General features: G+C 53.4%; 1 protein-coding gene across 1 annotated transcript; it reads left to right on the top strand.

Moving 5' to 3' along the window:
• The first annotated feature begins 5,483 nt into the window (after positions 1 to 5,483).
• Positions 5,484 to 11,221, top strand: Psmb5 (proteasome 20S subunit beta 5). The gene is made up of 3 exons (XM_048362775.1): positions 5,484 to 5,714; positions 6,685 to 6,991; positions 10,786 to 11,221. Exons 1-3 carry the CDS (start codon positions 5,502 to 5,504, stop codon positions 11,070 to 11,072), a joined length of 807 nt encoding a protein of 268 aa, XP_048218732.1. The 5' UTR covers positions 5,484 to 5,501; the 3' UTR covers positions 11,073 to 11,221.
• The last annotated feature ends 411 nt before the right edge of the window (positions 11,222 to 11,632 follow it).

The following is an 11,632-nucleotide window of genomic DNA, read 5'->3' as shown; positions in this document are numbered from 1 at the left end:
GCGAGCGGGCGAGCGTCTCCCCACTCGGCATCGGGCTTGGGGGCGGCCCCTGAGCGGGCGTCAGGCCTTCCCCTCGGAGCGGGAGAGGCGGCGCCCCCCCCCCCCCGCCCCGTCCTGAGCCCCAGGGGCGGGGGCGGGGAGACCAGGAGGGAAAGCGGGCACCCGACCAGGCGCGGGGCTGAGCCTCTTGGGCGTTTCCCTCGTGGGAAGGCCGGGCGCCCGTCGCGCCCTCCTGCGGTCCTGGCCGCTCAGGGGAGGCCGAGGTCTGAGGTGGGCAGTTTGAAGCCAGCCCCCCTCCGACCAGCCTGCGCGTGGTAGAGGGCCAGCCGTGAGCAAGACACCAAGCGACGGTGCCCAGGCCCTAAGTTCAAGTCCCAGTGCGTGTGTGAGCGCACGCGCACGCGCACGCACACAGGCCCTGCTCGGTTCTGAGAGAGCCACCAGCGCATGAGGACATTCTAGTCTGACACAGTGAAATACAGTGCTGTTGAGGTCAAGCTCCTTCCAGAGAGGCAGGCCACTGAAAGGCGGAGGTGAAGGGAAGCATGGGGGGGGGAGGCTTCCACTCTTCTGCCTTGGAGCTGATGGTGGGTGCCCTGTCAGCGAATACAAGTGGCATTCCCGGCTGGGAGGGAATGGAGCTCAGAGGCCGAGCACTTGCCCAAGTCCTGAGGGCGGCCGGATGTGACCCAACCCCCCAGCACTCAGGAGGCCCAAGTTCAAAGTCAGCCCAAACAGGAAAGTCCATGAGACACTTATCTCCAGTTAACCACTGACAAGCTAGTAGGAGTGGAGCTGTAGTAGAGCACAAGCCTTGAGCAAAAAAGCTCAGGGACAGTGCCTAGGGCCCGACCTCAAGCTCCAGGACTGGCACACGTGAGCGCACACACACACACACACAATGAATGAATGGTTAATGAGTTAAATAAACACAAAAGAAAAGTGCGTGCTGGTAACTTTGAGCCATATCTATCCAAGAGGCTCAGATTGGAGGATGGAGGATATGATCAGCCAGCTCTAGTGGACAGATCTGATACTCTTGTCTTCAATTAACCAGTAACAAGCCAGAACCGGAGATGTGGGTTCCAGTGGTAAAGTGCCAGCCATGAGCAAAATATGTTATTTTATGTTTGGTGGGTCCTAAGGCTTGAACTCAGGGCTGGGCGCTGTCCCTGAGCTTATTTGCTCAAGGCTAGCACTCTAGCACTTTGAGCCACAGCGCCACTTTTCAGTTTCTTGGTGGTTGATTGGAGTAAGTCTCACAGACCTTCCTGCCCAGGTTGGCTCTGAACAACCATCCTCTGATCTCAACCTCCTGAGGAGCTACCATTACAGGTGTGAGCCACCAGCACCCTGATTGTTATTTTATTTTGTTTGCTTGTTTGTTTTTATTGTCAGTTGTGGGGCTTGAACTCAGGGCTGGGCGCTGTCCCCGAACTCTTTTTGCTCAAGGCTAGTGCTCTACCACTTTGAGCCACAGCTACACTTCCAGTTTTTTGGAGATTAATTGGAGAGAAGAGTCCCACAGAATTCCTGCCTGGGCTGGCTTTGAACAGTGATCTTCAGATCTCAGCCTTTTTTTTGGCCAGTCCTGGGCCTTGGACTCAGGGCCTGAGCACTGTCCCTGGCTTCTTTTTGCTCAAGGCTAGCACTCTGCCACTTGAGCCACAGTGCCACTTCCGCCTGTTTTCTATATATGTGGTGCTGGGGAATCGAACCCAGGGCTTCATGTATATGAGGCAAGCACTCTTGCCACTAGGCCATATCCCCAGCCCAGTTTGTTTGTTTTTGTACAGAGGCTTGAACTTAGGGTCTGGGCACTGTCCCTTAGCTTATTCCCTTAAGCCTGGCACTCTACCACTTGAGCCACATTTCCACTTCTGGCTTTTTGCTAGCTAATTGGATATAAGAGTTTCGTGGACTTTCCTGCTCAGGCTGGCTTTGAACCATGATCTTCTGATTTCAGCCTCCCGAGTAACAAGGATTACAGGCTTGAGCCACTCGTGCCCAGCAACCAGTTTTTCCTTGTTTTGTTTCTTGTGACAGGCCTTGCCGCGTAGCACAGTCTGGCTTTGAATTCCTATCCCCTCCTCCTGCTTCTTCTGTGTTTGGATTACCGCACGGGATGTGTGCTGCCACCTCACCATGACATCCAGGGAGGCTGTTCCAGGAGGAAGGGGAGCCGAGCCAGGTGGTAGTTAGGGAAATGAATAAAGCCATCTTACAGCCCCAACTTCACTCCATCTATAGGGATCTAGGAGACCCTGAACTACAGCGCCTCTCTGTGAGACTCCACAAGGAGCAACCCTGGAGCAAGAGCGGGATGTGCGGCAGCTCGGAAACAGCTGAACGCATGTGGAGGATCTTGAGCTCTGCAGGATATTTTTAAGCGTATGAGTGATAATAACAAGATGGTGCTTTAAAGCCAAGTGCAGTGGCAGGCACCTGCTTGCAGTTCCATTCTGGAGGTGGGAGGCAGAAGGGTCCCCAAAACAAAACACAGAATAATGCTCAGCGCTGGTGGCCCTGGCCTACAAGCCCAGCTTCTCAGGAGGCTGAGATCTGAGAATCACAGCTCAAAGCCAGTCTGGGTGATGAAACTCATGAAACTCTTCTCCGATTAACTTCCAAAAAAGCTAAGCGGGGCACCAGTGGCTCAGGCCTGTCATCCTAGCTACTCAGAAGGCTGAGATTTGAGGATCGTGGTTCAAAGCCAGCCTGGGTAGAAAAGTCCCTGAGAGAGTCTTATCTGCAATTAATTCTTATCTTTGAGCTGTGGCTCCAAGTGGTAGAGCACTAGCCTTGAGCAAAAAAGCTCAGGAATGGCACATGGGCCTGGAGTTCAAGTCTCAGGCCTGGCACAAAACAAAAAAAAATATGGCTCAAGTGGTAGAGAACTTGCCTAGCATGCTCAAGGCCCTGGGTTTGATCCTGAATAATCCCTCCCACCCCCACTCCCCACTCCCACCCCTCTAAAAAAATAGCAAATAGAATCTGGTGCTCTGCCAATTGAATCAGAGTGACTGCTTAGGACCAGAAAATTCATTTAGGAAAAATTCTTCAGAACTTCAGAGTGAGAAAATACATAATAAACCAGAGGTGAAAGCTGGGTGCCAATGACTCAGCCTGTAATCCTAGCTACTCAGGAGGCTGAGAGCTGGAGGGCTGTGGTTTGAAGCCGGCCTGGACGGAAAAGTCTGTAGTCTGAGACTCTGTCTCTAATTTACCAGACTGGAAGCAGGGCTCACTCAATGGTACAGCACTAACCCTAAGTGAGATAGCTGAGTGAGAACAAAACTCCAATACACTCACACACACACACACACACACACACACACACACACACAATGAAACTAACAATCACTGGGTTATTTACCTGTAATTTCAGAATGCATACCTTTAATCTCAGCACTGGGGAGACTGAGGCAGGAGGACCAAAATTCAAGTCCCAGGCCAGCCTGAGCCACATAGAAGGAAACCCTAACATCCTCTCGCCCACTCCACCTTTCACCCCCCTAAAAAACAAACAACACCCTCCCAAATCAATGAGACAAATGCACATTTGAGCACTTCTATCAGGTAAAATGTGAAAGGGACTTAACAGAGGTGCAATGTTTATTAGTGGAAACTGGGAGAACCACTGAAGGTCAGAACAAGGACCAGTTGCAAAATAATACATGCTCAACAAACGGAGGCACTTCTCACATTCTCCACACCATTGAAGTGTGAGACACTGAATAAAAATCTACCTCATTGCAGTCTGGTGGTTGGGTTTGAAAAGGGCTGCCAAATTTTAGCATTAAAAATATAGCATTTGCAGAGTTTGCTAAGGGAAAGGAAGGGGCCAGGTTGGGCATCAGAGGAAAGTGGAATTGAGATGTTGCTAGATGTTGCTGCTGGAATACAACCAGGAAGGCCAGGCACTGATTTCACAGAAGCATAAAGCAGGAGGCAACATTTCGTACACATGCCCACTTCCTGGCTTGCTACAGTTCCCAAAAGATTGGAAGAGTGTAGGTGGGTGGGGGAAGAGGCAGTGAAACACAGCCCATTCCTGTAAAGAGAGCCTCCTCTGAAGCTGGAGGCTCTCTTGGTACCGCTTTATGGGGCTCCAGCCCTCCTCTGGGCTGGGGATGGTATATCTGTATTGACGCAATTGTTCAGATGTGGAGCTGAGACTCTAGTTTATGGATTAACTGGATCCTTTTTTTTTTCTTCTTCTTCTTCTTTCATTCTTGTATTCACCTTTTAAGCAATTCATCATTTACTATTTCCCCTAGAAAGTGTGTTAGGAAAATGGAGGAGCAGCAAGGGCACAGAGCTTCTCCCAGGTTTGGAGGTTGTGCGAGGGGGAGGTGGACCAGGCTTCTATGGGATCTGAGCGAGGGGGCAGAGGTGACTGAAAGCCCACCAGGTCTAGGGAGTGGGTGGCCCGTCCCGGGGCCCGCGATGGACGGTGTGCACCTGGGGGCAGGCCCGCGCACACCTGGGGGATGGGCCTGGGGGGCTGAGGGGGGTAGGGAGTGGGTGGCCCGTCCCGGGGCCCGCGATGGACGGCGTGCCGGTGGGGGGCAGGCCCGCGCACACCTGAGGGATGGGCCTGGGGGACTGGGGGGGGTAGGGAGTGGGTGGCCCGTCCCGGGGCCCGCGATGGACGGCGTGCCGGTGGGGGGCAGGCCCGCGCACACCTGGGGGATGGGCCTGGGGGTCTGGGGGGGTAGGGAGTCGGTGGCCCGTCCCGGGGCCCGCGGTGGACGGTGTGCACCTGGGGGCAGGGGCGCGCACACCTGGGGGATGGGGGGGGGTAGGGAGTCGGTGGCCCGTCCCGGGCCCGCGATGGACGGCGTGCCGGTGGGGGGCAGGCCCGCGCACACCTGGGGGATGGGGGGGGGTAGGGAGTCGGTGGCCCGTCCCGGGCCCGCGATGGACGGCGTGCCGGTGGGGGGCAGGCCCGCGCACACCTGGGGGTGGGCCTGGGGGGGCGGGGAGCGTCGGGGCCGCCGCCAGGGGCCGGGCGGGACCTCCAGTGAGCCGGCTCTCGGCGTCCGGGATGCCAGCCTCCGCGTCCTCACCGGGGAGCCGGCGTGCGCGCCCCGCCCCGCCCCGGTGGGGCCCCAGGTGGACGGGGAGCCGGGGCCGGCCGCCGAGGGCCAGCCTCCGTGCACCCAACGCGGGCGTTCGGGCCGCGTCTTAGGAAGCCCGCGGATCCAGCAGGGCCTTCCACACCCAACCCGAAATGTCCGTCCTGAGCCCCGGGGCGTCGCGGGCCACAGCTCACGGGGCCGCTCCGCCCCCACGCTCGGCCCGCGGTTCCGGGCGGCGCGGCTGCCAGGAGAGAAGATGGCTGCTCGCGGGCCCGGAGCGGGCGGTGAAGCCGCGGGGGGCGTGGCCCGCCCTCCCCGCGCGGCATGCCGGGAGCGGGCGGTGAAGCCGCGGGGGGCGTGGCCCGCCCTCCCCGCGCGGCCTGCTGGGAGCGCGCCGCCCGCCCGCCCGCTGCAGACATGGCGCTGGCCAGTGTGGCGGAGCGGCCGCGGCCGCTGCCCGAGGGCCGCCGGGGCTTCTTTGGCCTCGGAGGTCGGGCGGACCTGGCGGACCTGGCGGACCTGGGTCCGGGGAGTCCCAGCGGCGGGCTGAGCCTGGCTGCGCCCGCCTGGGGCGCCCCCGAGGAGCCGCGAATCGAGATGCTTCACGGCACCACCACGCTGGCCTTCAAGGTGCGCAGCCCGCCGTCTCCCCGGCGGGGCCGCGGGCGGGCGGGCGGGCGGGATGGGGCGGGGGGGGGAGCGCGCTGCGGCCCCGGGCCCCGGGCCCCGGGCCCCGGGCGGCGAGGCGCGCAGCTCCCGGCCCGGCCCTCGCGGGCGGCTTCGCTGACTCACCGGCCCGGCCGCCCGGGCCCGGGCGCCGACGGGAGAAGGTGGGGGCGGGCCGCGCCGAGTGCGGTGGGCCCCGGGCGACCCGAGGCCGGGGCCACTGTTCCCCACAGGCGGGGTGCGCCCGAGACGAGGCGGACCGAGCCCGGCCAGAGGAGCAAGCCCGGTTAAGCCCGGGGACCGTCGTAGGGAGGAAGAGCGGGGCAGTTGGCATCCCTGGCCCAGCTCTGTAAAAGCTAGCTCCGAAGCCGGGCCATCCCGGCCACGAGAGGGGCTGAGGGCCCGCCTCGCATGCACGAAGCCCTGGGTTCCATTCCTCAGCACCGCATACACGGAGAAAGCCAGACACGGAACTGTGGCTCAAGCGGTAGAGTGCCAGCCTTGAGCAAAAAGAAGCCAGGGACAGTGCCCAGGCCCCAATTTTAAGCCCTAGTACTGCCACCAAAAGAGAAAAAGCCACGCCCTGTTGGCTCATGCCTGTAATCCTAGCACATCACAGTTTGAGGCCAACCCCAGCAGAAAACTTCCAGGAGACTCTTTATCTCCAATAAGCCGCCCCCCCCCCCCACAAGACCTGAAATAGAGCTGTAGCTCAAATGGTAGAGCGACCCTAGAGCAACAAAGCACACAGACAGAGCCCAGGCCCTGAGTTCAAGCTCCATGACAGTACCAAAAAGGGGGGAAAAATATGCATGTGTGGTGTGATATAATATGTATTATATGTAAATTTTATAAATATATATATATATATATATACAGGGAGTGTTTTTGTTGTCTAATGGGGCCTGTTTTGTGCTTTTCTCTGACTCAACAGTTTCGCCATGGAGTCATTGTTGCAGCAGACTCTCGGGCCACAGCTGGGGCTTACATTGCTTCCCAGACTGTGAAGAAAGTAATAGAGATCAACCCCTACCTTCTGGGCACCATGGCTGGGGGTGCAGCGGATTGCAGCTTCTGGGAGCGGCTGTTGGCCCGGCAGTGTCGAATCTATGAGCTTCGAAATAAGGAACGCATCTCCGTGGCAGCTGCCTCCAAACTTCTTGCCAATATGGTGTATCAGTACAAAGGCATGGGGCTGTCCATGGGCACCATGATCTGTGGCTGGGATAAGAGAGGCCCTGGTGAGTTGTCCTACATACAGCCCTTGACCTTGAGCTGACAACACAGAGAAAGGGATGAAAGAAGGGGTGTTGAGTCAGTATAAGATGTGTTAATTAGGTTCTTAGTTTTCCCTTCTTGGTCAGGGAAGGCATTGGTTGTAGTGTAAGAAAAGGCATTAAGTTAGACCTGCTGTGTGTCATTGACTGGCTTAGTCAGTTGGCCAGGGGCCTGGGAATGTGGCTTAGCGGTAGAGAGCTCACCTTGCATGCATGAAGCCTTGGGTTCGATTCCTCAGCACCACATAAACAGAAAAAGCCACAGGTGGTGCCGTGGTTCAAATGGTAGAGTGCTAGCCTTGAGTAAAAAGAAGCCAGGGACAGTGCTCAGGCTCTGAGTGCAAGCCCCAGGACTGGCAAAACAAAAACAAAAAACAGTTGGCCAGGTTACTTAATTTCTCAGCCTCTTTCTTCATCTCACATTGAGTGATAAGCTGTAACATTGGTTAAGTAAGATTATACATGTAAGCCAGGCAGCAGTGGTTCACACCTATAATCCTGGCTACTCCGAAGGATCATTTTGAGGCCATTCCAGGCAGAAAAGTTCAGTCAAGTCCATCTCCAAAATGCCCAGCAAAAAGCATGGCTAGGGGCATCACTTAAAGTGATAGAATGGCAGCCTAGACAAGTACAAGGTCCTGAATACCAAATGTCAAAAATAAGAGAAAATGGGAGCTGGGGATATGGCCTAGTGGCAAGAGAGCTTGCCTCGTATATGTGAGGCCCTGGGTTCGATTCTCCAGCACCACATATACAGAAAACGGCCAGAAGTGGCTCTGTGGCTCAAGTGGCAGAGTGTTAGCCTTGAGCAAAAGGAAGCCAGGGACAGTGCTCAGGCCCTGAGTCCAAGGCCCAGGACTGGCCAAAAAAAAAATAAATAAATAAGAGAAAATGATGGAAAGGGTGACATTGATCAATATTCGTTGCACTCATAAACTGGCATGTTGAATTGAAATCCCTTTGTAAGAACCACTTAAAGATAATATAAATAATAAGTAAAACCCCAAAATAAAAAGGAATAAACAGCTGTCAAGTAACTAATGTGAAATATTGTACATAACATTTTTCTACTCCATAAAATAAAACCTAGAAATTATATTTGAGAATTAAATAGGCTAAGAGAAAAACTCTAGGAAAAACTCTACGCAAAACTTTAGTTGTATGAACACACACATAGTTTAGAAATTTCTCTTGGATGTATATAAAAATTAAAAAGAAGGGGCTGGGAATGTGGCCTAGTGGTAGATTACTTGCCTAGCATGAATGAAGCCCTGGGTTCGATTCCTCAATACCACGTAAACAGAAAAGGCACTGTGGCTCAAGTGGAAGAATGCTGGCCTTGAGCAAAAGAAGCTCAGGGACCATGCCAAGGCCCTGAGGCCAAGGCCCTGAGTTCAAGCCCCAGGACTGGCCAAAAAAAAAAGAAAGAAAACAGATGTGGTACACCTTTATAGTCCAGGAGGCTGGAATCTACAGTTCCATGCCAGTCTAGGCTGTACAGTGAGACCCTGTCCAAGAGATACATGTAAAAGAAAAAAATAAAAGAAATTGTTTTAATGCTCATATAGGACAAGAAAGATAAAATATTCAACCTATGACATCACCATTTCAAGTACTCTAAGCCACATGTGGCCAGCAGTTACTGCTTTGGCCAGTACAGCTGGAGTACATTTATGTCCTATATCTCTCAGTTCAAACCCCTCCCTGTGCCATCAAAAGAACCCCTCTGTGCTTGTTCCTTTACACACAGCAATCAGAAAAGCATATGAGAAGAAATAGAAGAGAACATGAAAGCACACTCTTGGAATCTTAGCACTCAGGAGGCTGAGATAGGATTATTGCAATTTGGTACCAGCCCAGGCATACAAATTTATAAGATAGATAGATTGATTGATTTTTGTGAGTAGTGGAGCTTGGACTCTGGGTCTGGGTGTTGTCCCTGGGCCACACCGCCACTTCTGGATTTCTGGTGGCCAATTGGAGAGAAGAGCTGTATGGCTTTTCCTGCTGGGCCTGGCTTGGGACTGGCTTTGAACCGAGATCCTCACATCTGAGCCTCCTGAGTACTGCAGATGTGAGCCACCATTTCCCCAGCTTTCTTTAAAGGTTTTTGGGGTTTTGTTTTTTTTTCTGGTGGGGTTGTATTTTGTTTCTTTTCTTTTTTTTTGTTTTTGTCTTTTTTGGTACTGGGGATGGAACCCAGGATGTTGCACTTGCTAGGCAAGCACTTTGCCATTGAGCAACACCCCAGCCCTGGAGTACCAATCTTGATGGAAAAACCTAAGCAAAGCCCTGTGTTGAAGCCCTAGTACAGCACAAAAATAAATAAGCAAACAAGTTTGTTCTTAGCAGGAATCTTTGTGCAAGTATCACAGTGTATACTTAGTCTGTGATACAAATGAAAACCATTACAATGCCACTACATGACAATCTCACGAGACTACCATTGGATATATAGCTGTCATTGACCAAAATGTTGGCGTGACTGGAGTGCTTAGAATTTACAGGCGTGAGCCAGCAGTACCTGCCTTCTATCAACATATTTCTTAGAATGTACTCCCATTATTCAGAAATAGATGAGCTGGCGCCACTGGCTCACCCTTGAAATCCATCCTAGCTACTCAGGAGGCTAAGATCTGAGGATCACAGTTTGAAGCCGGTCTAAGCAGAAAAATCCTTGCGAAACTCTTACCTCTAATAAACCCCTCAAAAACCAGAAGAGGTGCAGTGCCTCAAAGTGGTAGAGCACTAGTCTTGAGCGCAAAGAGGCTCAGGGACAGCACCCAGGCCCTCCGTTCAAGCCACGCAGCAGACGCTAAATAAAAGGAGTACATGAGTGCTCACGGTGCTGGCAGGGCCCAGCAGCCAGCATGCGGCGCACAGCGCCTGCCCTCCACTGAGACATTCTGCACAGACACAGGCCATCGGCCTGGCCAACCCCAGGTCTGTAGTAGCAACGAAAATGTGAGCTTTTTTTTCTCCGCCTCTTTTGGCAGTACCTGAGTTGAACCCAGGGCCCTGCCATGCTCGGCAGTGCTCTGCCACTCAGGTACACCCTCGGCGCTCCTACTGTGATTTTAAGTTTTCTAGTAGCCGTGTTTATTTAGGAAAGGAAATGAATATATTGTGTTTATCCCTGGATAGTCAAACCATTGTTATTTTAGCATACAGTAATCCCAGTGGTTCAGTAGTCACGTATTGGACAGTGCAAGTCTTTGCTATGTGACTAAGCCATTTGAACTCTTTCCGTCCCTTTTGAAACCTAGAGGTTAGTGCTTAGAGTCTTAAGCTTCAAACTAAAGTCATATTTGCTTTTTGGGTGTGCTAAGAAGAACACGGGCAGGGTAATTATTGTAATGTGGGGGAGACAGGTGGCATGTTGTAGATTCTTCTGTTGTTGATGGTCATGGGGCTTGAACTCAGGGCCTGGGCACTGTCCCTGATGAGCTTTTATGCTCCAAGCTAGCACTCTACCACTTGGAGCCACAGCGCCACTTCCAGTTTTCAGATGGGTAATTGGAGCTAAGAGTCTCAAGGATTTTCCTGTCTGGATTGCCTTCAAACTTCGACTCAGATCTCAACCTCCCGAGTAGCTACAATTACAGGCGTGAGCCACCAGCACTTGGCTCAAATCAGTTTTTACAAGTCAAGATGTTTGAGTGTTTATTGGTTTCCTCTAGGTTTCAAAAGGGAGGGAAGCTGCCCTAAAAGATGAGCAGTGTCAAATTCATGGTGATTTTTTTTCTCCTGCTCTTCAGGCCTGTACTACGTGGACAGCGAAGGGAACCGGATTTCTGGTGCTGCCTTTTCTGTAGGTTCTGGCTCTGTGTATGCCTATGGGGTCATGGATCGAGGCTACTCCTATGACTTGGAAGTGGCTGCGGCCTATGATCTGGCCCGGCGGGCCATCTACCAAGCTACCTACAGAGACGCCTACTCGGGAGGTTCAGTCAACCTGTACCACGTGCGTGAAGACGGCTGGATCCGCGTCTCCAGTGATAATGTAGTCGATCTGCATGAGAAGTACAGCAAGTCTATCCCTTGAGGGGTGGATTTCTTGGGGTGACTGTCATTGGTAATATTACAACACCCTTTCTAGAGCAGAGGAGTCCACAGTTATATCTGTACGTTTTTATAAAGCCCCTGAAACATTGATTGCTGTGTGTCACCCCTTATAAATGAGCTGCCACAGGCCGCTGTTTGTTTACTTTCTTGGACGTTAGCATCTCAGCACTCAGCACTCAGTACTCAACCTCAGCCTGGTCTGTGTCCTTTGTCCACACTGTCCCTCCTCCAAGCACTTTGCAGTCAAATAAGCCAGGACAGTGGGAGGGAAGGGACTGTAATTACAGGAAACAGTAGTGGGAAGACATTGTCTAGTGAATACATTAACGTCCCCACTCATGAAGCTAATAACAAAGGAGAAGGGCACAGAGGCAGGGAGGAGGGAGAGACTTCCCAATTCCACTTGCAAAAAGATGAAAAGTTGATGAGGCGGAAAGATTCACCGGCTGTACCGGGAAGGCTGCAGGGGGAAGCTCTGGGCCGGCGTGGGGGAGGGGAAGGGACAGCAGAGCTGCAGGCAGGGGCAGCCAGAGGCAGGGT

This window comes from Perognathus longimembris, chromosome 14, assembly GCF_023159225.1.
Source record: "Perognathus longimembris pacificus isolate PPM17 chromosome 14, ASM2315922v1, whole genome shotgun sequence".
In the NCBI taxonomy this organism is placed as follows: Eukaryota; Metazoa; Chordata; class Mammalia; order Rodentia; family Heteromyidae; genus Perognathus; species Perognathus longimembris.
The sequence above is the reverse complement of the archived record's forward strand: the minus strand, read 5'-3'. Positions and strand labels throughout refer to the sequence as shown.